This window comes from Neofelis nebulosa, chromosome 2 (genome assembly GCF_028018385.1).
Source record: "Neofelis nebulosa isolate mNeoNeb1 chromosome 2, mNeoNeb1.pri, whole genome shotgun sequence".
In the NCBI taxonomy this organism is placed as follows: domain Eukaryota; kingdom Metazoa; phylum Chordata; class Mammalia; order Carnivora; family Felidae; genus Neofelis; species Neofelis nebulosa.
Genome location: NC_080783.1, coordinates 51,119,634 through 51,146,290, shown reverse-complemented (window position 1 = coordinate 51,146,290; position 26,657 = coordinate 51,119,634). Strand labels below are relative to the sequence as shown.

The 26,657-nt window shown below is 37.0% G+C and overlaps 1 protein-coding gene across 5 annotated transcripts in view; it reads right to left on the bottom strand.

Moving 5' to 3' along the window:
- Nucleotides 1–23,651, bottom strand: part of NCKAP1 (NCK associated protein 1) — a 110,208-nt gene extending 86,557 nt beyond the window's left edge. For 3 of the 5 annotated variants that reach the window (XM_058712114.1, XM_058712149.1, XM_058712124.1), the window contains exons 1-3: nucleotides 23,393–23,651; nucleotides 6,028–6,045; nucleotides 4,862–4,972 (exon numbers count right to left, since the gene is read on the bottom strand). In XM_058712114.1, coding sequence (XP_058568097.1) covers nucleotides 4,862–4,972; nucleotides 6,028–6,045; nucleotides 23,393–23,500 — 237 coding nt within the window. In that variant the 5' untranslated portion in view covers nucleotides 23,501–23,651. The remainder of the gene's footprint in view (nucleotides 1–4,861; nucleotides 4,973–6,027; nucleotides 6,046–23,392) is intronic. The other 2 variants (XM_058712134.1, XM_058712142.1) reach the window with 1 other exon arrangement.
- Between the last annotated feature and the right edge of the window lie 3,006 nt (nucleotides 23,652–26,657).

The following is a 26,657-nucleotide window of genomic DNA, read 5'->3' as shown; positions in this document are numbered from 1 at the left end:
TTCAGCTAATAAGCGGAAAGACCAGAACTCAAATTCTGTTTCACTGACTCTAAAGTCCATCCTCGTAACCAGTATACTACCACATCATAACGGAAGCCAAGACAAGACAAGCTAGAAACAAGTAAATTTCCTCACCTCTTCCTTCTACTAACTAAATCACACTGCATGTGTCAGGGTTTCCCTACATCTGTCCTCAAGTCCACCAGCCCACTCCCAAAACACATTTATGTTTTTAAGAAGCTGGGACTCATCTTATTCCAGTTTACTCTCAGTAGTATCATTAATGAGATGTATCAGTGTAGCTCCACTAAAAAGGATAGTTAATTTTTAGCTAACAACATAATGAAGTTAAAAATTTATTGGTAAGTTTGAGTTCTGACATAAATTTTAAATAATGATTGAATAAAAGAAATCTTATTCACTCATTCAAACATTTATTTACTGTCTCTTATGTACCAAGCACTAGGGATAAAAAGTTATTTAAAAACAGATTCTAATGCTGTCTCACAACCAACATTAGAGTTGCTTTATTTTGTCTTTACTTGAGTAACCTTGCAAGCTACTTAAAATATTTAATTTAATACATAATATCCTTTAATACTGTGTTCCTTAAAGGGGCGCCTGGGTGGCGCAGTCGGTTAAGCGTCCGACTTCAGCCAGGTCACGATCTCACGGTCCGTGAGTTCGAGCCCCGCGTCGGGCTCTGGGCTGATGGCTCGGAGCCTGGAGCCTGTTTCCGATTCTGTGTCTCCCTCTCTCTCTGCCCCTCCCCTGTTCATGCTCTGTCTCTCTCTGTCCCAAAAACTAAATAAAAAACGTTGAAAAAAAAATTAAAAAAAAAAAAAAAAATACTGTGTTCCTTAAGAAAAAAGTTAACACTTATAACAAAATATTCCTCTAAGTTTGAAAACTTAATTTTCATATTATTTCAATAATGGCCTGTTTCTCAATCTAGAATCCCTTATATTATTCTTGTGGCACTCTCCTCACTAACAAGGTCTTCACTCTTAGGGAATTAAGACTTAATTCAACATACACATATCATTTTGTCATTAATTTGGGAATCAAATCCAAAATTTTATACTAAAATGTAGGTAAGTAGGCAAATCCTATAATGACATTGTTGTGTCAGATATTTAAACTGTTTTAAAAAACAAACTAGCTTTTAGATGGAAAAACAACACAAGAACAAAAGGGGTAAATAAAGTTTGAAATATTTTAGGGAACATTTCATAAGAAATGTCTTAACATACATAAACATGATCATTTCCTTAAAATGCTCCTTAGAATTTCTTGGACAAAACAATTTCTATCTGTTAAAATATGGAATTTCTACTATTTTCTTTACCCAGGAAAATAATAAATTTCCCTCTATATACTCAGAAGAAACTTCTGGGAAACCAATTTTACATCCACTTGCAGTCACCCTTTCAAAATACTAGAAGATTATCATGTTATAAATTAGACAATCTCTCTGCTCAGAAATGCTTTCCTTAACCTAAAAATAAATTTAAAAATCTATTAACTCTATTAAAATAGCCTGGCACATATTAGACATGTAGTAAGTGCTACTATAGTTACAAAACTTTTATTCATTTGAATTTTACTTAATCAGCCTACTTTGAAGCCTACGGGCACATTTAGTTCAACATCATGACTCAGGGAAACAAAACAAAACAAAACAAAACAAGACATCCTTTGGCCCAGACTTTCCTTAAATCCAGAACTGGAAGAGTCCAAAAGTTTCTAACTGGTCACAAAAGGGCCCGAGCAAGACAGCAAAACTGACTCAACAGAACCCAATATCATCATTGCTGAGGCTATGTTAGGAACCAATCTGGCTGTATCTGTTAGCAGTGTCCTCCCTTTGTTAGAGTACCAGATAACCAGGTTATCTATCAGCACACAGGTAGCCTTTTTGTAGGAATCTACTCTCAGAAACTTCAAAATAAAATTTGTGCTTAATTTTTCACCAAAACAGTATTTTTGTCTGCCTTTTCTAAAACTGGGGACAAGTTAGTGCTTACCAGGAATTCTCCCTGATTTCTGAGATAAAGTAAGCATGCTCTGTGATACATATTTATATAGTGACCCAAAGACCAGGAATAGGAAGGAAAAAAAAAACAACCATGGTATCAATATATTTTTTTCAGTTTACTTAGCACCCAGAAATCTGCAAGTTTCCATCATTCCCAGATGCTACTGCCATTCCCAGTCCTGACACCTCCATTAACTACTTCTATGAAATTAAAAAATAATAACAAAATGGCACTCATTTGTCATTTCCTAACCCAAGTTAGCTAGGAACTTCTCACCAGGATTTATCAAAACTGAGATCATAAAACCTCATAAATACCCAGTATATAATACTTCAGTAGGCAAAAAACAATACAATAGCATTACATGAGATAGTTGTAAAGGCCGTATCACAAAACTGAGACTTTGCACAAAACAACCAAAGTAAATTCTACAAGCAGCATAATATCCAACAATATCCAACTGATTTTATAGGTTAAACAAAAAATTACCACATGACCCAGTAATTCTACTTCAAAGTATACATAAGTTCACACAAAAACTTTTACACAAATGTCATTGCAGCATTATTCATAATAGTAAGCAAAGTAGAAACAATCCAATCATCAATTAATGGATGGATAAATAAAATGTTATAGCCACAGAACGGAATTTTTTTGCAATAAAAAGAAATGAAGTACTGATACATGCTACAACTTGGATAAACCTTGAAAACATTATGCTAACAGAAAAGCCAGTCACAAAAGACCATGTTATAGGATTCTATTTATATGAAATCTCCATAACAGGCATACAGAAAGTAGATTAGTGTTCGCACAGGGATGGGGGATTAGCAGGTGTGAATGCTAATGGGTCTGGGGTTTCTTTTTGGGGTGATGAAAATGTTCTAAAATTGTGGAACTAGACACACAACTCTGTGGATGTACTAAAAACTCACTGAATTGTATACTTTAAATGAGTAAATTGTATATATGTGAATTGTACCTTAATAAAGCTATTACTTAAAAAAAACAACTTTGTGCTGCAAAAGTTGAGAAGGGAAGTACAAATATTAGAAAAAACAAGAAACAGCAGCATTATTATAAAGTTTACCCCACAAATCAAGGAGCAAAGACTCTTAATTTACTCTTTAACAAAATATGTTACTGTTATGAAAACTGTATTTAATCAGATCTTGCTAATTTTCTAAGAAAAGACCTCATATTTAGGAACTATGCTTATTCTCACATGGACATTTACACACACACACACACACACACAAATTAAACTTAAATGATTCTCTGAAGAGCTCATATCACAGAGATTTTATAAGCCAAGAGAAACAGAAGTGTATATGAAACTAAATGTAAAACGATTCTCATAAACCCTCTCTCATTCTGAGTATATTTTTTCTCAGATAAGTCAGGTAATTAATGTCAATAACTAAAAAGAGTCTCCACACAAATAATACTGTTCTTAAAAAGTGTGTACTTTGAATCACCCATTTGTAATCAGGAACTAGTTGTCATACCTTAATATACCAATTACAAAACATATTCTATGAAACAAAGAAAGACCTCTATTAACCTGTACTCACAAGAAGAAACAGAGATTTTAACCAGACTTTATTACTTCTGACTGGTATTTTCCCTCTACATTAAAATATTTTTAAGTAAAGGTGATATCAGTAAGTTAAATATGAATCTTCAATAAAAATACAGGATTTAAGGAAACTAAAGAATGACAAAGTTTTTTAAACAGTTTCTCAAAAGTAGGAAAACCATATGTAAGAGGAAATTTCCATACAAAGTTTGTACATAAAGAAAAAGAGAACAAAGATTGTAACACAAGACTACCAAAGAAAAATATTTAAAAAGAGAAGACATGTAGAAAGATTCCAACAACAAAATTTATATGGAAAGAACATGGTAAAATAAAAATTAGCTCTAATTTTCTAAAATTAGTTTGTTTTTTTTTTAATTTTTTTTTTCTTTTTTTTTCAACTTTTTTTTTTTTAATTTATTTTTGGGACAGAGAGAGACAGAGCATGAACGGGGGAGGGGCAGAGAGAGAGGGAGACACAGAATCGGAAACAGGCTCCAGGCTCCGAGCCATCAGCCCAGAGCCTGATGCGGGGCTCGAACTCACGGACCGTGAGATCGTGACCTGGCTGAAGTCGGACGCTTAACCGACTGTGCCACCCAGGCGCCCCTAAAATTAGTTTTTATAGAAATTATTATAAAGAACTACCAAAGGATTATGTAAACATATCGGGATTATGTAAACTCTGAATATGATTATATTTTGATATACTAAGAAAAACTACCCCATCTGAAGAAAGTAATATGGAAAAATAAAGATCCTACAACATCACCTAGTTATATTATTTTTCAGAAAGTTTTCTCAAACGTAAAAATATTAAAGAAACATATATTTTATAACTAAACATAGCTAATTACTAAAAACAATATAAGCTCTATGACACTTACTAATTTCAAAATAGTGTATGATTATTAGGAAAAACTCCCCAACTAGTCATGCAAATATCTGGAACATAAACATATCTATTACCTTACTTTCTGTTGCAACTTGAAAGTGAAGAAGTGTGTAAGAAATTAACATCTTATGTTTTGTATGATAAAACGGTGACATACTTCAGTCATTTTTCCCAGTTTTAAAGATAAGAATAGTGTCTGTGTCTCTAAAAGTCATTCATCAATGTACATAATTGGTATACCAAAATATAAAGAGTTAGACAAATAAGAACTATTTCAAGTATTAATCTAACCATTACTTTCCCTACTGATGGTTAAAATCAAGTAGCACAAAAATTTCTATGACTTACATTGTTGTTGCGAGTTTCTACAGCAGGGAACTTTCTGACTATGAATTTCACAGCAGATTCCAGATTTTTGTCAATAAGGTAGGATGGTTTTGCCTTGGGATCTCCACATGCCTATAAAACAACAGTAATAAAAAAGTGAAATGCATCCTTGTTCTAAAACCAACTAACTAATAGCAAATCTGTAATCAGAAATTAGAGATATTTATTGTTTTTGGTGAACAGGTGATAAAATGAATAGGCAAAGTGCAGGGATTGTCACAGCTGAAATATGCAATGGGAGACAGTACAGAGATGTTCTTCTACTGAAAAAAATGCATGGAAAGTTTCAAAGCAGTTAGCGCAGAACAGCAGTGAAGAAAAAAGCTCAAACCTAAAGAAAAAAAGAAAAAGAAAAAAAAAAGTCTTGGTTTGAGGTAGAATTGTATTCATCTGAAGCTAATAAATTATTACAAAATTAAATATTCAGAAGAGTACTGGAAATGTTTCTTTCTAAGTGTTATAAAATAAAAGCTTATGTTTAAATGTCTTTTCCAAAATGTTTTCCTCATTCATTTTAAACATTTTAATACAAGAGCCCTAGTTCAAAAGAACTGGAAGCTGCTAAAATTGTCTTTATAGTACTCAAGTGTGTAACCTGTTCCTCTGAACACCTGAGTTACAACAGTATTTTTCCATCATACCGGCAGCACGTCAAACAATGAATCTGTATCTGTTCTAGATCTCATAAGCACAGAATAAATGGGAATGTTTACATTTTGACCACATCAGCCATATAGCATTCTCTGTAGTAAACTGTAAAGCATTATACAAATGTAAGCATTAGAAAGAACTTTTTATCTGAACTATTAGCAATACAGAATATAATCAGTACTATTCAGTGGTTCGTTATGCGACATTTAACTAACTGCTTGCTAGTGAGATGTTATTTCTTAGGGAATTAAACTATAACATTGCTATTTAACTTCTCATTGAATTTTTTTTAATGTGTCCTTTGAAAAGTTTTATCTCTCTACTATGTGTGAGGAAATATCATATTGCAATTTAATGTTTTTTTTTTCATCTTTTACTATGGCTATGTTGTGAATTGCAGAAAGAGAAGTTATGAAACATGAAACTGATCTGAAAGCGGGCAAGCGGGCAAAGGGAAGGTGAAAAGCTTTGCAAACCTTCCAAACTTGTCCTTGCTGGGGAAGCATTGTAATAAAAAGAGAGAAAATTACGTGTAAACAATGATTGTCAAACTATGACATACGTTTCAGTAGAGAACTTATGCACCGCAGACTATGAATAACAAAACAAGATTAGAACTATATGGTGCTACAATTTTAAAGGTATTCTAAGTAGCGAGTTTAGTATACAATAGATTTTATAGAGTTTACACTATTCATATATATTTAAATACTACTGTGTAAGTGTACAACCATGTCAGTTTCTTGGTGCTCTTTCTAAATCAACTTAAAATAATACTAGAAGGAAAAATGAAGACTACATGCAACTATAAAAACAGGAGCAAAACCGTCAGTGAAATTTTACATACCTTAAAAAGAAACGGTAGCCAAGAATAAAAGTAAATTGTTATTGGATGACTTTTGCACTTCAGCCCAAATTGAAACTATTTTTCAAAAATCACCTAACTCCCTTCCAAGTCAAAGTATAAAAATCAATGGAAACATTCCTGTATTTTCCAAATGGAAATAGGAATGCATTAAGAATGCTCTTAATTCTCAAACGTAAGTAGATAAAGCAAAATTAATTTAAGAAATTTAGAACTTCATAATCCTTCATGAGATTGACACAAGGCAACTATGCAAATTCTATTTCAACATCATAAATACTAAAATATATCTGACTTTTCTTCAGAGTAGACCATCATTTATTGCACATAAACTAATTTGCTAATTAGTCCACCTCCCCAAAAATATTATGCTATATAATAATAACTAAGAACCACATACTAAAATTCTGTCCAAACAGAAATACCTAGATTAGCATTTCCTTACACCAATGATACAATGAAAATCAAGTTTCCTAAATATTGCCTGAGGTGGTGCAGAATCCTAAAGTGATTCCAAATTACATTCAGTTTATTTTTTTATTACATTCAGTTTTTCAGTGAAATGTTTTATCCTCCATATTCTAATATTTAAAAATTTAACTATCCATTCTAACAATATTAGTGACTATCTAATAACAAAAATACGATAGACTACTATACCCATTTCCCATGAGCACAAATTCTACTGTATAAGAATTTAATCAAGTATCTGAAAACTAACATATATGTATGCTCACATATATACGTGCTCAGGTGAGCATGTACATATAAGAGGAACTCTTCCTTCTCCCTCTAAAAACTAAAAGAATGGAATTTCATTTCCATGGAAAAATAAATGGTTGTATAATCTTTCCTTGGAATTGATTTCCCTATTTCCACCCTGCTCAATGAGCCATAGCTAAACATACGATAGCGGGAGACAGAACACAGACTCTAAAACTTACTGGGTTTTAATCTTCACCACTTACAATCCACAGGACTTGAATATATTACAAAATATCTCCTAGTCTCAGTTTCTTCATGTTTAAATGAGGAAGTTAGTACTTACCTCATACATTCATTATGAGGATTATAAAAGAGATAAACTGTGTACAATATTTAGCTGAAGGACTGACACATAAGTGCTCTAAAATGCTCTAAAAATGCTCGTTGTTGTCAATAACAGCTACAATAATTATAATTACTCAAGTAAAAGTCTCATGAATAGTAATTGCAAAACAGTATTTATCATAGTATATGGAACTAGAAATGACTACAATTCCCTCTTCTAATCACATATTTCCTTCATTTGCCCTACGTCTACCAAATTTGTTGCACTTTTACAGTTTAACCTAATAGTTAAGAACATGATTTCCAAGATATTCAAATCCTAGCTCCATCACTTCCTAGCTGCATAACCATAAGCAAGTGATTTTACTCCTCTATGCCTCAGTTTTTCCATCTGTTACATAGGTTGATAATAAATACAGTTCACCCTATAAGGTCTTTAGCCCCATTACATGAATATCTGTGTGTGTATGTGTGTGTGCATGCATGCAATTTACAGATAGTTAGCATACCACGAGCACTCAGAAATGCCAATAAAAAATACAGGGTTCATAGGTACTATACAAAAGTACTAGACCTTATTTTATTTTTTCTGAAATCAACCTGCTTGATTTATTTAAATACCAACAGAGACACTGTGTAAGGAAAACTCAAGCAAAGAAAAAAAAAAGTACAAGAAAAAAACAATGACCTGACTAAAAGCTAACATCTAAGTAAATAAATACATCTAACAAAAAGCTGTACTTAATTCAGTTAAAAAGGATTTCCTACTGGGGTGCCTAGATGGCTCAGTCAGTTAAGCATCTGACTTTGGCTCAGGTCATGATCTCACGGTTCATAAGTTCGAGCCCTGCATTGGGCTCTCTGCTGTCAGCACGGAGCCTGCTTCAGATCCTCTGTCTCCCTCCCCCATTCACTCTCTCTCTCTCTCTCAAAAATGAAGATTTTTTTAAAAAAGGATTTCCTACTTGGGCGCCTGGATGGCTCAGTTGGTTAAGCGACGGACTTCTGCTGAAGTCATGATCTCGTGATTCCTAAGGTTCAAGTCCCACATCAGGCTCTGTGCTAACAGATGAAGCCTGCTTGGGATTCTCTCTCTGCTCCTACCCTGCTTGCCTGCTCTTTCTCAAAATAAATAAACATTAAAAAAGAGGGGGGGGGGGAGGGGGATTTCCTACTATACCAAAACAGTATAGCAAAATTCCAAGTAACCAGCTGTCTCAGTTTATAAAAATTGATCTTCTTCTTCCCCACCCTATCTCAGCACATTTCATTTTCAGGATATGCAGGACAAAGATATCATAAAATAACAACCTGTATTTCAAAAACACTGTCTGCAGTTGGTACCTATGAAACTCTACCTCATCCTACAACTACAATATTACACAAAATTAATCTTTCACTCTCAAAAGTATCATCCTTTGAAGTGGCACATTTAAGAAAATGACATATACTACTGTACTTAGTTATTAACACATTTTACAGTAATACATATCAAAAAGGCTTACCATAAAGACTGAATCAAAAGATTTAACAAATTACCAATTAAATTAAACTTTTGAATAAAACTTTTGAATACTTCTACCATGCCACACACACCAAAAAAGAAAAAGAAAGAAGGAAAAGGTGAGTACAGGGCAAAATTACATCTAAATAACTGAACTTATAGCCCTACTGAAAAAAAATTTTTTTTTTTTTGCTTAATTGGCTAAAAGAGCTACTTCACTAGAGAAAAAGGACACTATATCTGAACCACAGAATTAAAAAAAAAAAAACTCACTCCAAAATCTTGTTTATCTTGACTTACCATGCTTTCATAATGCATAAAATACTGTAATTTAAAATTCCAGAAGATCTAAAGCAAATTTAAATATTTATATACTTAAACTTCCAGTTCTCACAATTGAAATTTTATTTTCTATGAATATTCTACCTATCTTTAAATTCAACAAGGTTATGACTATATAAATTTTTTTAAATATTTATTTTTGATAGAGAGAGACAGAGCACAAGTGGGGGAGGGGCAGAGAGAGAAGGAGACACAGAATCCAAAGGGAGCTCCAGGCACCGAGCAGTCAGCACAGAGCCCGATGCGGGGATCGAACTCACAAATTGCGAGATGATGACCTGACCCAAAGTCGGATGCTCAACCAACTGAGTCACACAGGTGCCCCTTAGGTTTTTTGAATTTTTTTTTTATATTTTATTTAAGTTATGACTATATAATGTGACAGATAAAATTGCACTAGTGTTAAAGGGAATACTTAAATATAATAACTAAGAAATCTGTCTCTGAGTCAAAGAGCACAGCCCATATGACTTCCTGGCAAGTTGTTTAATCTCTGAACTTCAGTTCTATAATCCACAAATGAAGGGTACTAATACTACCTACTTAACAGGATAGATTGTACAGATTTTTAAAAGACAAACTGCAAATAAAGTGCTTATTCCAGTGCCTGGTACATAAGCACTTAATAATTAAGTTCTAAATAATCATCTTCTATTTTTTAAAATAAAACTTCCCAAAACACATCAATATCTATAGTGAGTTCCCAATTATCAAAGTTAAGATTTTCTATGTAACCAATTCTAGGTCAGTATTTCAATCGACATCTCCAAGTTCATTTTTTTCACAAAATACAAATATAATATTTATTACCAAAAATAAAGAACAAAGATGTTTTAGAAAACCATATAATATTTTCCTCATGCCAAAAAGTAAACATCCTTCACTGGAAACCTCAAGACCAAACTTTATGTGATTTTAAAGTAAACCTTATAACAAATATTTCTGCCAATCTACCACCAAAACCCCTTCCAAGTCCCTTCCTTAGGCTGTCACAACATAAGATTACATAACACAGATTAATTTTACGTGATTAGTGCTACCTGTTTTTTCAAGAACTTATCATGTTAAAAAAATCAAATATAGATAGAAATAGTCCTCTATTCATAAGAGATTATGCGACAATCAAGAAAGCAGAAAACAGGGGCGCCTGGGTGGCTCAGTCAGTTAAGCATATGACTTTGGCTCAGGTCATGTTCTTGCAATTTGTGAGTTCAAGCCCCACATCGGGCTCCGTGCTAACAGCTCAAAGCCTGAAGCCTGCTTCAAATTCTATGTCTCCCTCTCTCTCTCTCTCTGCCCCCTCCCCCACTCACACTCTGTCTTTCTCTCAAATATAAATAAACATTAAAAAGTTTTTTTTAAAAGAAAAAAGAAAACAACAACAAGGGTAGGGAATAAAGAGAACATTTACTGGGCACCTGCTGTGTGTAAAACATCTATACTTTAGAAAGTGTCTAACCCATCACTCAACGGAGAGGAAAGGAGCTTCAGAAAAATTAAGGTTTTACAACTATTAGCTGTTGAGGACCCAAAGATTCCAAAGCACTAAAAATGCTTAATTAAAAAAAAATTTAAAAAACACAAAAAGTAAAAAAACATGCCCCATTCTTTCACTACCTCAGCTGCTCAAAACTTTCACTGGAGTAATTACTATCAAAGGAAAAACCTGCTTAGTTCGATCAGTTTTATTTTTTAAGTCCTAGTCTATCTAAGTCAGCAGTAAAACACATTCCTTTGCCAAAAAACTATAGAACAAACCAATTTTTTAAATATAGTAACTTACAGGCACCTGGCTGGCTCACCTGGTTAAGTGTCCGACTCGTAACGTTTATTTATTTTAGGAGAGACAGGGAAAGTACAAGTCAGGGAGGAGCAGAGAGAAAGAGAATCCCAAGCCGGCTTCTTGCTATCCACCCAGAGCCCCTTGCTCAATTTCACAAACCATGAAATCAAGACCTGAGCCAGAATCATGAGAGATGGAGCGTGGAGTGGGGCTCTGTGCCGACAGTGCTGAGCCTGCTTAGGATTCTCTCTCTCCCTCTCTCTCTGCCCCTCTGCCCCTCTCTCTCTCAAAATAAATGAACTTTTTAAGAAAATAAAATAAATTCAATAATTTAATTAAAAAACATGAAGTGCCTGGGTGGCTCAGTTGGTTAAGCATCCGACTTCAGCTCAAGTCATGATCTCATGGTCTATGGGTTTAAGCCCCATGTTGAGCTCTGTGCTGACAGCTCAGAGCCTAGAGCTGCTTCAGATTCTCTGCCCCTCCCCCGCTCATGCTCTCTCTCAAAAATAAAACATTAAAAAAAAAAATCTTAAAAATAAAATGAATGAAATCCCAGAGATCAGAGTGAGAATACTATTTGTGAGAGTACAGGAAAGAAACCAGCCCCATCTGAATATGTAAGGGAAGAACAGAAAAATGCAAAATGTTACCAATTTATATAGAAACAGGAATTTAATTTTTTCTCAATAAAAAAAGTCAGAGCTTTTAAAGGTTTTGCACAATTAAAAGCATAACAGGACCAAGATTCTCCCGAGTCTCCAAGGAAATTAACTGACATTAAAGCCTAGAAGAAGAATGAACATCACCTAAAATCATGGACTAGTAAAGCAACTTACCTAGCCTTCTTTTATTTATTTTAGAAATAATGAAAATAATACAATGAAATCTTTCAATAGGTACTGGAAAATCTGTCAGAAGCAAAACAAGCCTTAAATTCTCATATTAGTGGTTAATTTTCCAATTATTTTGTTTTCTTGTCCATATCACCTACATTTTGGCAAACCAAACTGCTTTGAACTTCCCCTTGGGAAGTGAAAAAAAAAAAAAGCAATTCACTGCTAAAATTTAGATTAAGAAGCTTCACAGGAAAGTTAACTGGAATTATTAGAAATGCTTTCTTTAATATTAATATAAATTGGGGTACCTGAGTGACTCAAGTCGATTGAGCATCCAACTTCAGTTCAGGTCATGATCTCACGATTTGTGAGTTTGAGCCCCGCATCCAGCAGCATCCTGCTGGCAGCAGGGCCTGGAGACTGCTTTGGATCCTGTGTCACCCTGTCTCTATGTGTGCCTCCCCCCCAACTCATGCTCTGTCTCTCAAAAATAAACTAACATTAAAAAAAGTTTTTTAGGGGCGCCTGGGTGGCTCAGTCGGTTGAGCATCCGACTTCGGCTCAGGTCATCATCTCGCAGTCCATGAGTTCGAGCCACACGTCGGGCGCTGTGCTGACAGCTCGGAGCCTAGGGCCTGTTTCGGATTCTGTGTCTCCCTCTCTCTCTGCCCCTCCCCAACTCGCACTCTGTCTCCCTCTGTCTCAAAAATAAATAAACATTAAAAAAAAAATTTTAATAAAAAAATAAATAAAATTTTTTAATTAATGTAAATGTATCAATAACTACCTGTTATTTACAGCTAATAACATCCACCTTAAAGGTATATAAATTATGCTTATTGTTATTCTAAGCACTAGTTCTGGGAAAAATCACAAACTTAAGAAATATTTCAATGTCTTATATAATTCAAAATTAATTAAAAATTTTAATGATATAGGGGCAGTTGCGTGGCACAGTTAACTGTCCAACATTGGCTCAAGGTAATGATCTCATGGTTTCTGGGTTTGAGCCCCACATGAGGCTCTCTGCTGTCAGCATGGAGCTTGCTTCAGAACTTCTGCCTCCCTCTCTCTCTACCCCTCTCCCACTTGCTCTCTCTCTCTCTCTCTCTCTCAAAAAGAAACATTTAAAAAATTTTAATGATTCAAATGCATTACTAATTACTACTCAATTCAAAAGAAGAGGTCTATGTCACTGTTGCTCTTAAACATTTTTCAGCTTCCAATACAGAAAAACATCTCCATTTATAAAACAAAGGTGCTCCATAGTTTTTTTAAAAGCATTATATATGATCATATTTTTACTGTTTTAGAGAAGCTACTCTTTAAAGGACTACTGAATACTTACTCTGTATTAGCAGTAAGTAGATATCAAACTATAATGTCAGGTAGTTAAAAAGGATAATTAAGAAATATTTCCAGAAGTTGTCTTGAGATGGATTTAACAGGGGAAAAAAATAAACACTTATTAAAGGTCCACTTTGTTTCAAGGCCCAGGAATAGGTTTGATAACAATAGCCAAAACTTATTTATTTCTTACTCTTGTGCCAGGCACTGCACTAGCACTTAATACTAATTAACTCATTGAATTCTCAACCTTATAAGGTTAACTAAAGAGTATCCCACAGGGGTGCCTGGCTGGCTCAGTTGGTGAAGCATGCAACTCTTGATCTCAGAGTTGTGAGTTCAAGCCCCACGTTGGTTGTAGAGATTACTTAAAAATAAAAAATAAAGAGTATTCCACAGATGTAGGAGAAACGGCATATCTATTTAAGATTTCGAGTTAGAATCAAGAAGATTAACATGGCATAGAAAATAAAAAGTGTACCTTGAAGCATAACAGAAGCTGAGAACAAATACTCAGTAGATGATTTTGCTGGTAGAAAGTCTACATGCAGTCTACTAGCATTCCAGAAATTTAGTTATACCACAGAAAACAAAATTAAATCACTACAGTGAACAACTTCCTGAGAAAAAAATCAGAGGTATTAAAAACATATTTTACTTATCTTAGTGGCTCTTAACATCAGAATCACTTCAGGGGCTTTTTCTTCTCAGTAGTTTGTGTCAAGATACACATGTATTTTTAAAAACCCTTTATAATGATTATATTATGTATCCCTGGCTAAGAACCACTAGTCTTCGAAGCTTATAAATAAAGAAACTATTATAACCCAGAAAGGTTAAATAACTTGCCCAAAGTTTAAAAAACAAAATAGAAGGGCACCTGGGTGGCTCAGTCAGGTAAGCGTCCAACTTCATTCAGCTCAGGTCATGATCTCGCGGTTTGTGGGTTCGATCCCCGCATCAGGCTCTGTGCTGATTAACCTTATAAGGTTTGGAGCCTGGAGCCTGCTTCAGATTGTGTCTCCCTCTCTCTCTGCCTGTCCCCCAGTCGCACTCTGTCTCTGTCTCTCGCACAAATAAACATTAAAATATTAAAAAAAAAAATAGTACCAGAGCTTTATCTAGAATCTAGTTCTCTCAAGCTACAGAATATACTACAACTATGGAAAATGATAGACAAGTTTAGAAGCTGTATGCCAGCAAGAAGGACATTAGACATTACTAAGGTATTTTATAACCTTATATGTTTTATATCTTTATATATTCTCCTGAACAGAAGTTTTGGAACCTTAAATAATGACTGACTACTCCTTGACATTGCCTACCTGAAGCTTCTATTCCTACTTCAAAACCAAGCACAAAAGTCATTATCTCTTCTTCCTCAGAATGGAATCCTCAACGCTCTTCTGAAGATTCCCATAATCACACTTACATAATACATTTCAGTTAGATCTCTGTAAATCTCTCATACCTACTAAAATATGAACTTCTTGACATTGGAGACTGTATATTAATTTACCAGTGTCTATGAAGGAAGACATTCAACAAATGAAGAGTAAACAAATGGAAACCCTCAAAATTTGGGACTAAAACAACAGTTCGTAAGATTTATAAAATACCTTAAAAAAATTTTTTTTAATTTATTTATTTTTGAGACAGAGAGAGACAGAGCATGAACGGGGGAGGGACAGAGAGAGAGGGAGACACAGAATCTGAAACAGGCTCCAGGCTCTGAGCCATCAGCCCAGAGCCTGACGCGGGGCTCGAACTCACGGACCGCGAGATCGTGACCTGAGCTGAATTCGGACGCTCAACCGACTGAGCCACCCAGGCGCCCCATACAAAATACTTTTTAAAATGTAGTTTTAGATACTATCAAGTATCTATGCAATAAAAAAGTATTTTCCAATATAGGCTTTTACTTAAAACAGGAGATACCTTTAAAATTGGCACACGTACAACCCTACTTACAAATTAGCAATTCAAGAACTTATGAAGTTTGTTAACTTATTTAACTAAAACACTACACTGTAACACTATTTGAAGAAATAATTAACTAGGAGATTGTCTCATCACAATTTACCAAAAGTAAAAAATTTACCAAAGTCTGATTATGGTACTGCAAATTCCTACAGCATTAAAACTAAAAAGATTTTACATTTACTGATAAAGGCAACAGTAAAAACAGCCAACAACAACAACAAAACACAGAAGAGTACTACTAGTTTACTAATTACTAATTTTTGCCCAAGACAGAAACAAACTTATTGGTTAGACTTTCTTTTTTTTAAAGTTTATTTATTTTGAGAGAGAGAGAGAGAGAACACATGTGCATGTTGGAGGGGCAGAGAGAGAAGAGACAGAGAAAATCCCAAGCAGGCTCCGCACTGTCAGCACAGAGCCCAATACGGGGCTTGAACTCACAAACCATGAGATCATGAACCTGAGCTGAAATAAAAGTCAGACACTTAACTGACTGAGCCACCCTGGTACCTGCTGGTGGGGCTTTCTTTACTGCACTTCTTATATTTCATGTTATGGAACATTCAATGTGAAAATGTTACCATTTGACTTCATGTAAAATGAAAAAAGTACATTTAAAATTCCATTTAATTTGGAACAGAGTATCGAGTTAGGAAATGATTCCATGTGTCCTTAAAATTAGGAAAGATAAATGCTACTTCATTGTATCTTTTAGTTTACACTTTCCTTTCTGCTTTATAAATACTCTTCCCCCAATTTAAGCAAGTTCCTGTTTCTTTAGTATTGTTTATATGATTAGTTCTTTCAGTTTGTATATTTTAATAGGTCAGGGACTAAATTTTAGAAATAATCACAAAGAAAAACTGCACAGAACATGAAAAGTAAATACAAAATATGTTTCCCAAAAAAATTTGAATTGAATTTTAAAGTTCCTAATTCTAGGGGCACCTGGGTGGCTCAGTCAGTTAAGCTTCTGACTTCAGCTCAAGTCACGACCTCGTGGTTCATGAGTTCAAGTGCCACATTGGGCTCTGTGTTGACAGCTCAGAGCCTAGAGCCTGCTTCAAATTCTGTGTCTCCCTCTCTCTCTGTCCCTCTTGTGCTCAACAGGCACATATTTACTTTCTCAAAAATATACATACATACTTACATACATAAATAAATTTCCTAGTTCTAAATCACTGCTCATTTTAACACATGACAAAGCTAAACGGAAGTCTCCAATAATAATCACTCTGGTACACTGATAGTATGATCTCAATTTTCATACAAATCCATACAAAGTTCATACAAATGCAATCTACAGTAAAGACAAAAACTATAACAGAATTACATATTTCTTTAAGGTTACTGTGTTAAAAATCTAATTCTATCTACCAAAAAAATATCAATGACTGTAAACCTAATGGCAAAATAATTAAATGAAGAAGCCATACTTAGTGGTCAATAAAAAAGGTGTCAATCTGAATTCCAGCTGGCTCAGTCAGAAGAACATGCAACTCTTGATCTGGGGGTCATGAGTTTGAGTCCCACATTGGGTATAGAGATTATTAAAAAAAAAAATTAATAAACTAAAAAAAAATTGGACAGATTACTTAACCCCTCCAAATTCAACTCCTTTATCCAGAAATAAGTATGTACATCACAGAACTAAAGACAAAGAAAAAAATATAAACAGCATACAATGGCAGCTAGCATTAATTTCATTACACATTTTTTTTGGACAATAAAGAGATGAAACTATTTAATTCTAGTAACATATAAAGTGTATAACTACTGGAGCTGACCCAAAATTACTGTTAGAATTTAACTGATGTGAACATTCCTAGGATATTATCAAACAATAACATGGATCAGATTTTCAATCATCCTAGTCAAGAAGGACAATTACTTCTGACACTGACAGTTTTTCACCTGAGCCTCCTCATTTTTAACATATTGGACATAGCTAGCTAGTAGCTATGTTCATTCCTTTAAATTTTTCTTACAAAGTATACAAGCAATAGATTAAGGACCCTAATTTCATTTATATGTAAACTGCATCCATGATGCTTCATTTTTATTTTTGTAAAGAATCTAATTTAATCAAAAGGTAATAAAATATGCATGCACATATGTTAGCATTTGCACAGAAAAGCATGTAAGTATACAAGGTTTATTTTTAAAAGTAGGAAATGGGTAAGCAGAGAAATTTCTGAAGTGACACAATTCTGTTATGTTTGAATTTCTAACAATAAACAGGAATACAATAAATGTATTCCTTTTGTAATCATTAAAAAATCCTTAATATTTAAGTTACTTAACAAGTCCACAAAGGATAATCTATCATTGCTACTTAAAAAAAATAAAAATGGGGTCCCTGGGTCGTTCAGTTGGTTGAGCATCCGAGTTCACTCAGGTCATGATCTCACAGTTCGTAAGTTTGAGCCCCCACATCAGGCTCACTGCTATGGGCACGGAGCCGGATTTGGCTCCTATGTCCCCCTCTCTCTCTGCCCCTACCTAGCTCGTGCTGTCTCTCACAAAATAAATAAAATATAAAAAAACAAAATAAAACTAAAAAATAAAAATAATTTTTCCTAAGTATTTTTCAGTGATCTTATTTCCTCGGCCTACCATCCAATATAACAAGAAAAAAATTATCAAATCCTCATTTTTACAAGCAGCATTCATTAAAAAATAAACTTACAAATAGACATAATAGGATCTGTTTAAATAAATAATATATATTATTTAAAATTTTTTTTTTTCAACGTTTTTTATTTATTTTTGGGACAGAGAGAGACAGAGCATGAACGGGGGAGGGGCAGAGAGAGAGGGAGACACAGAATCGGAAACAGGCTCCAGGCTCTGAGCCATCAGCCCAGAGCCTGACGCGGGGCTCGAACTCACGGACCGCGAGATCGTGACCTGGCTGAAGTCGGACGCTTAACCGACTGCGCCACCCAGGCGCCCCAATAATATATATTATTTAATTCGGGTTTATGGAAAGATGTTTCCTTCTTAACATACTTAAGGCTCTCATGAAACCCCCTTGGGGGGCGGGGGGGGGGGGGAATCTCATACTAACAACACTTACTACTCCAGAACTTGCCACAAACCAATCTTTGGAGCATGTTTCTGCTCCTGATTGATGAATGGAGAAAATAATACCCTAAATGAAAAGAGAACACTGAAAGAGAAAACTAAAGCTGGTTCCCCTCCCTTTACCTTGCACTACACCCCTCCTTCACATGCATCTTTTTTTTTTTCCTCCATTAAATAAGCAGGTACCAGCTAAGGACTTTCAATTTCTTTATACTCCTATTCATTTTTTCCTCATAAAATAAATGTATCCAAAATCATGGGGAGAAGACTATGAAAAAAAAAAGAGAGCCTCTAATAAAAAAAATTTTTTTAAACAAGTGAAAATACATTGAAATCTGCAAACACACACCATTCAAAAAAAAAGTCTGCAATAGTTGGGTGGGTCTTTTCTTCTTTTCCGTCATTTAGAATTAAGGCAATGATGTAACTAGAAAAATCACGCAAATATTAACTGAGACCTTTCTAGTAAAGAGTTATCGTTCATATTAGTGATCGGTAGGAAAAAAAAAAAGGAGACTTTGAAAAAACAAAATAGAAATATTTGTTCAACTCAGCAAAAATGTTTTGGTATTTGGGAATGTGTTTGCTAACAGCAGCAAAATTTCAGAAACAAACAAACGTTGCCCCCCAAAAAGTTGCTGAGACTCCTAAATAAACACTTACATTCATGAAAGTTTTAAACTATTTTAACACTGTTATTATCTTTTATCTTCACAAACAATCCATTGAAGTAGGCAGAGCAGGCATTATCTCTGCATTATGGAAACTAAACTGAGCTCAGTTACTATTTAAAATGGGCCACTGTGGGGCGCCTGGGTGGCGCAGTCGGTTAAGCGTCCGACTTCAGCCAGGTCACGATCTCGCGGTCCGTGAGTTCGAGCCCCACGTCAGGCTCTGGGCTGATGGCTCGGAGCCTGGAGCCTGTTTCCGATTCTGTGTCTCCCTCTCTCTCTGCCCCTCCCCCGTTCATGCTCTGTCTCTCTCTGTCCCAAAAAAATAAATAAAAAATGTTGAAAAAAAAAAAAAAATTTAAAATGGGCCACTGTAAACATTATAAAGATAAGATAATGAGAGCTAGAATGGACTTTAACATTCCTTTTACAGTTAATTTTCGTCTGTTTTACAGATGAGAAAAAATAAAGCTCAGGGAAGTCAAGACATCTCTGATGTTACAAAAGGCTCAGTGACAGATTGAAGACTGGAATGCAGGTCTCCTAAGCCCTGGCCCACTACTGTACTTCCAGTACCACACCACAGTCAGATATAAAAGTAGACTGGAAAATGTTAAAAATCAACACGTAGGTAAGTAGCATTACCAGGTCTGGAAAAAAACATATTTTTCAACAAAAAACAGAATTTTTAAGGAATTAAGACACAAATAAATGTAAACATAAAACTACCTACCACCTTCATGTCTTTTCCTAAACTCCTCCTTCACCTGTTCTTTCCTTTTTTTTTTTAAATGTTTATTTTGAGACAATGCACGCCCTCAAGCAAGGTAGGGGCACAGAGACGGCAAGAAAAAAACCCAAGCAAGCAGGCTCGTACTGCCAGCACAGAGCCTAAAGCTGGGCTCGAACTCAAAACCATGAGATCATGGCCTGAGTGGAAACTTAGAGTCAGACACTTAACCGACTGAGCTACCCAGGCGACTCCTCCTTCTGTCCTCACATAAGGATGTGATTAGTCTACAAGTTCCTTAAAATTTCCATAACCTGCACATATTAAGATCTCAAAATTTTTTCAACTGATCAATTTTCTTTTAAAAAAAAGTAAAACGGGCACCAATGGGTGGATCAGTTGGTTGAGGATCCAACATTGACTTGGGCTCAGGTGATGATCCCAGGGTCTTGGGATCAAGCCCCATGTCGTGCTCCACACTGGTCATGGAGCCTGCTTGGGATTCTCTCTCTCTCCCTCTGCCCCTCTCCCCCACTAGCGTTCTAATAAATAAAAATAATAAATAATAATAAATAAAAAGGCATCTTCAATAACCACATTATATTCCTGTAATAAGCATTAAAGTGTGTGTATATATATAATATATATAATATATATATACATCTGTATATACATATATAAATATAGATAATAGATTTTTTTAAGTAGGCTTCATGCCCAGCATGGAGCCCAATGCAAGGCCTGAACTCAGGAACCTGAGATCAAGACTGAGCTGAGATCAAGAGTCAGATGCTTCATCAACTGACCCACCCAGGCACCCCAGTATATTATTTTTTATTACAGTAACTTATGAAGTTATTTTACTCAGGTCACTTTAAGTATTTTCATTGTGTATGCTCACTAAAATATTTCCATGTAGACTTCCAACTGAAACAGGAATCAGATCTGATAGACAATCTAATGCATGTACGCATTAATAAAAATGTGATAATTGATTGGTAGACATGTATTATGCAGTAGAAGGTTTTTTTGAGAACTGTAAGAGATTGGGATTAAAAAGATGTAGCTTATACAGTCATAAAAATGCAGACAGCATGAACCTTATAAACACATGGTGAACCAATCTTACTCACTTTTTTTGGCAAGATTTTTGAACAAATGTTTCAATCCCTAGCCAGCCAGGAAGATATGCCAGTCTTATAGACAACTCTATAGGCTAAAAGATGCAAAAGCTATCTGATGCATTTGTATGCAAAATTGCACAAGGAGAGCAAACCAAAAGTTATTATTAAAACTAGAGCAAGATTATACACACACTCATATGTTATATATGTCATATATGTTAAATGCGTATATATATTCTTAACATGCCATATATGTTAAATATATACATTGTACATATGTGCACCAATATATATGCACACACATATATATGTATTATTCATCCATTTCAACAAGACTTAACGGAAAACTCTGCACCAGGTAAGGCCCTAAGTACCAGTTATTCAAAAACGAGTTAACACCGCCCGTGCCCAGAGGGAACGTAAGGCAAGATAGGCAAAATATTTCTCAATAAACTCTAAATATGCGTTAAGTGCTGAAATATAACAATAACTCAAATATTTGACAATTGGATGGAATAATCACGTTCAAATCATTTTAAATTTCAATAGCTCAGTAATATAAGAACCTGAAGCTTCTCAAAACAGGAAGTGAAAAAAACAAGCTTTTAAGGCAGTGAACTGAAATAACAGGAGTTCAAACGCTTCAAGTTTGTTTTAATTTTGTGCAATTTATGAAGGTAGAATAGGTAAAGTTTGGTTGTGTTTATACCATAAAAATGTCTAAATGCATGCTTAAAAAGGTATTTTGCCCAAATACCCAAATCACTTTTGATGTTACTCTCACTTCCTTTTCTGAAAACCATCGTAACCATTTCCTTTAACCACAATACCACAGGTCTAGTAATTTTTAGTACCGTTTGCCTTGCTTGTTTTTTTAGACAAAGTTCATATAGGAACTAATTTGAAAGTTTGTTAAGGAGCATAATATCACAAGAAAAGTTCAAGTCAATACAACCTGTAAGTAGTACTATCTAAAATTAAGTTGTTTCCATCTACCATAAATGTATAACCAAAGCTCTTTGGTAAATGCAGAGGGCTTCTTTGTGATGACGCTGAGCTCCTGCCACAGAAGATGTAACAAACTGAATAGACATGTTGCAGTTGCCCTCTCCAGATTTTACTGAGTTTAGAGGCAAATCAATCCTTGCATTCAGGTGAGCAACAGGAACACAAGCCATCCTTATAAAAAATTTATCACTATTAAGCTAGCATAGTCTTCTCCTTTAGAATTACAACATCTATATCAAATTGTTGGAATCAATCAGTTTTAAAACTTGAACTCCATGATATGGATTTCAAAAAAATATTTCTTCAGCAGCCCTAATTTACACACATTATAATTATATTGCTATGGTCAAGCTACAAGGAATGTTCATGATATAGTTAAAATGCCAACAAAAATAACTATGAAAACATGACATCAAATACACACTGCAAACTCAAAAAATGGTAGAGTGTGCCCAAAAATCTCTTTAATTTGCTCTTCACCACGTTCTTTGAAACTTACTAACCTTGCCTTAAAAGGAAAACGATTTTGGTCTGTTTTCTCTCAAGATAAATTAATACAATATTTGTCCTATCTTTACATCTATTTCTCTTAACTCCAACTCAGCCTTCCATTTCTTATTCTACTGAGGCCATTTAAAGACTGTCGATGGGCCTTTTAGTTACAACTACACAAATTTTCCTTACATGTTATAAACCAGCAGTAATAGCAACATATTTACAGTTCTAATTGTACCGACACCGAACTTTAAGAAATGGTGTTTCGGTGCTATTAGATAGACATGGTTGCAAAAACTAAGAGGAGGAGTAAAGAGGGATGGAAGGTTGTTATTCCTGTTCTCGTGACTCACAGCCCAGAAGTATTTCAGAAGAAAACTGGTTCCACCCTCACTTTCCCCTCCTCTCTACCTTCAAAATGAAATAATTCCAAATTGTCAACATGCTCTCAAACGACTGTTATTTAGCAATCCAAAATAAAGTGGCAAGTGGAGGAGATGCGGGGTTCATCCCGATTAGCCATTCCCTTCCCACATCCACACACTTACACACCAAAAAACTGAGACAAAATTGCTACCACCTCCGACAGATTCCTACCATCCAACCTCAGTTATGAACACCCAAGTTTTCCTATCTCCTCCCCCCTCCCCCAATCTCGCCCACCCTCTGCCCTCCCTTTCCTGTAGACCCCGCTCCGGGGGCGGGGGCGCCGAGGAGGGGGCGGCAGCGGCGCCCCGGGCCCCGCGCCGGCCCGGCCGGATCCCGCTGCTGGGAGCTGGGAAATGGCTTCTCTCTGCCTCCGGCCGGCCGGCCCGCCCGCCACCGGGGGAGGCGCCGGGACTCCGCAATAGGCCGCGGCGCTTCTCGGCGACCCCGGGCCCGGCCTGACGCGGCACTGCCGTGATTTTTGCCTCGGGCGCCGCCCGCTGCCCCCACCCCCGGTTTTCCCCGGCCGTACGTCCTTCCTCTGCCCGCCCGCTGCCCCCGCCGCGGTCTCGCCGGCCCGTGCGCACCTTTTTGATGTTGTAGAGGCGAGTCAGCATACCGACGCCCCGGTCGTTGAGGATGGTGAGCTTCTCCGCCAGCTTCTGCTGACTGGGCTGCAGCACGGAGCGCGACATGGTGGTGCTGGTGGTGGTGCCGCCGCCGGCCGCCTCGCACCCAGTCACCGGCCCGCGGCCTCCGCCGCAACCTCTGTCGGGCCTCCTCCCCCACCGCCCGCGACCTCCGTCTCAGGGGAGAGCGCCCATGACCCTTGCGCCCCAATCCCGCGCCGGTGACTGAGCGAACCGCGGCAGACGCCTCGGGGGTCCCTTCCCCCGTAGGAGCCCGCGTCCCGGCAGCCTCCTGCCTTCCGCCCGCCGCCCTTCCGTCCCCACCCCCGGCGCTCTCCGCCCCAGCCCCCACCGAGCCGCCTTCCCCGGCTCCTCCACTAGGTGTGGCGGCGGCGGCGGCGTCTCCGGCGGCTGAGAACGAGGCCGCTTTCCGCAGCCCAGGACGAGCGCTCGGTCACCTGATCGGCCGCGCCGGCGCCCCCGCGAGGCCGGACGGGGAACTGCGCCCTGGGGTCCTTCGCCCGCCCCGCCCGGCCTCGCCGCTGCCGCTGCCGCTTCGGACTGGGCTCCTGCCCCAGTCCCGGCCCCCCGCGCCCGCTGCGCTTGATCCCAGTGTGGGAGTCCTAAGCTGAGATCAAGTGGAGTCGCATTTCCACGCTCGTCCCGCTTCGCCCCACACCCTCTACAAGTTCCCAAAAGTTGCCTTTCTGCAGCACCTTCCTAAAGAAATCAGCAGAAGTCCGGGGGGGGGGGGGGGAGGGGGGGGGGAGGGGAGCGTTTCAGGCGACTTTCGTCTAAGAGTGGGCTGGAGGCTCCAAGCTCTTTTTCCTCCCACCGCTTGACAGACGCTTGTCGCTGAACACAGCAGATGTTGTGCTCCACGAGGCGGGCATCGCCTCTCCCATCCTCCCTATCCCATCCCTACCCCCCTGCCTGAAGACAGTTTTTGAGAGGGGAGGTCGGAAGTGAGGGCAACTCAAGTTCCTGAGATAATCGGAATCCGGAATTTGTTGACTAGCAGCACCCATCCGGAGAAGACGCAAAATAGGCCCTGGCATGAGGGAGGCAAAAGATAAATGCTTGTTCAGTGAATGAAGGAACGCTCGCATTTTTTCCATGCCTCCACCCTAAATCCCACCCCTTCTTAGAAACATTCTACTTTTCCATCTTTTTGTTTTTTCCTGATCAATTTCTTCCCGGCTACTTCTTCCAAGACTACTCCCTCTAGTCAAATGTATTAGACTTGGTTCCAAAAGTGAACGAATAAAGGACTTATGTAACTGACTGGCATGAGGCGTTCTAGCCAAGAGGATTCATACTGCTTTGATTATTTCTGGCCTTAATTTCTTTCAATGTGTTAATCTTTGTATTATATTCATTAATTTTTAGTGTTACGACACAATGTTCTGCCACCTTCAATAAAAAATATACTAAGAGTAAATAAGCTTTCGTTAGATTGATCTAAATGCCTTATGAGAAGGAAATTGTGATGAATAGCTTTTAAAACATTTTTTAAAGCTAGTGAATGTACCATCCTACAGAAATATTTATTTTATTATCTTGACAAGAGAAAGGGAGTGGACTAAATGCATTTGAGTTAAGGAGCATTAAAGAAGTCCAACATCCACCAGAAAGTCTATCATAGCTGACACTGCTTGAAATTTTACACATAGAAAGAACTTCATTACCTTTGAATGAAGGCTTTGTACCTAAAGTGTCCTTTATTTTCTTTTTTCTTTCTTTCTTTTTTTAATGTAAACACCTTAGAGATCACCTATTGAGCTATTATTACTCAGTTAAGTGTTGGGGGATTTACTTTCCAACGTGATAGTTAAACTTTCAATTTAGAGGAGGCAAGCATCTGGAGCCTGCCACAGTGAGAGCAGACCTGGGAAATGCAAAACTGCAAAGGGGTTTGGGACAATTGGATAAGAAAACTGAAAGATGTTCAACGTTGAGGGGAAGATGTGCTCTTTTGGGGGACCACAAACAAATTTAGCTAGATGCAGAACTACAGAGTGCACCAATGAAAGTTTGCATCATTTTCTAGTTTTTCAAAAGTGCTGCAAAAAAAGAATGAGAAAAATGGCACCATATTACAATTTGAACACAACTGCTACTCAAGAAAAACCACTATCATGTTTCTATATGAACTTGAACAGTTATACCTACTTATAATTCAGAATACCTAATAGAGGGAGAACTCTGTAGATGTTAGTCTCATTATTCAATTTTTATTATAACTAATTTCTAGACATATTGACCCTAGAGTGAATGGAATATGCCTATTTGAGTAAAAGTGTTTATGTCTAAATGAGGTATTCATAATTCTTGCATTTTTTTCTATATTTTGCATCAAAAAGCATTTTGTTACTAAGATTCAACCCTTTCAGTGTTTGCCTGTATGTGTAAAAAGTATACTGTCAGAGCTAGGGTAATTATATATTTTGCCACGTACATATGATCTTATGGCAATTATAATAAGTATATCATTTTATATTTTCATTCATTTCTTCAGTCTTTGAAAATATCCTATGGGGCGCCTGGGTGGCGCAGTCGGTTAAGCGTCCGACTTCAGCCAGGTCACGATCTCGCGGTCCGTGAGTTCGAGCCCCGCGTCGGGCTCTGGGCTGATGGCTCGGAGCCTGGAGCCTGTTTCCGATGCTGTGTCTCCCTCTCTCTCTGCCCCTCCCCCGTTCATGCTCTGTCTCTCTCTGTCCCAAAAATAAATAAAAAACGTTGAAAAAAAAAATTTAAAAAAAAAAAAAAAAAAAAAAAAAAGAAAATATCCTATACCATGCTAATCAGCCTGTAAAGGTATTATGAAAAATTGTGCCTGTTGTGGTTTTTTCCTACCATAGCTTTCTGGAAAAGCATAATATTTTAAATTTTTTTTTTTTTTTATTTTTTTTAACGTTTATTTATTTTTGAGACAGAGAGAGAAAGCGCGTGAACAGGGGAGGGGCAGAGAGAGAGGGAGACACAGGATCTGAAACAGGCTCCAGGCTCTGAGCTGTCAGCACAGAGCCCGACGCGGGGCTCGAACTCACAGACCGTGAGATCATGACCTGAGCCGAAGTCAGACGCCCAACCGACCGAGCCACCCAGGCGCCCCAAAGCATAATATTTTAAAAATGATTAGTGAGCTAAGTTTCAAAAGCATTATTGAAGATTTTATTTCCCTCATCATATACAGCAGTCTTCACAGTTATTTTTGGTACTG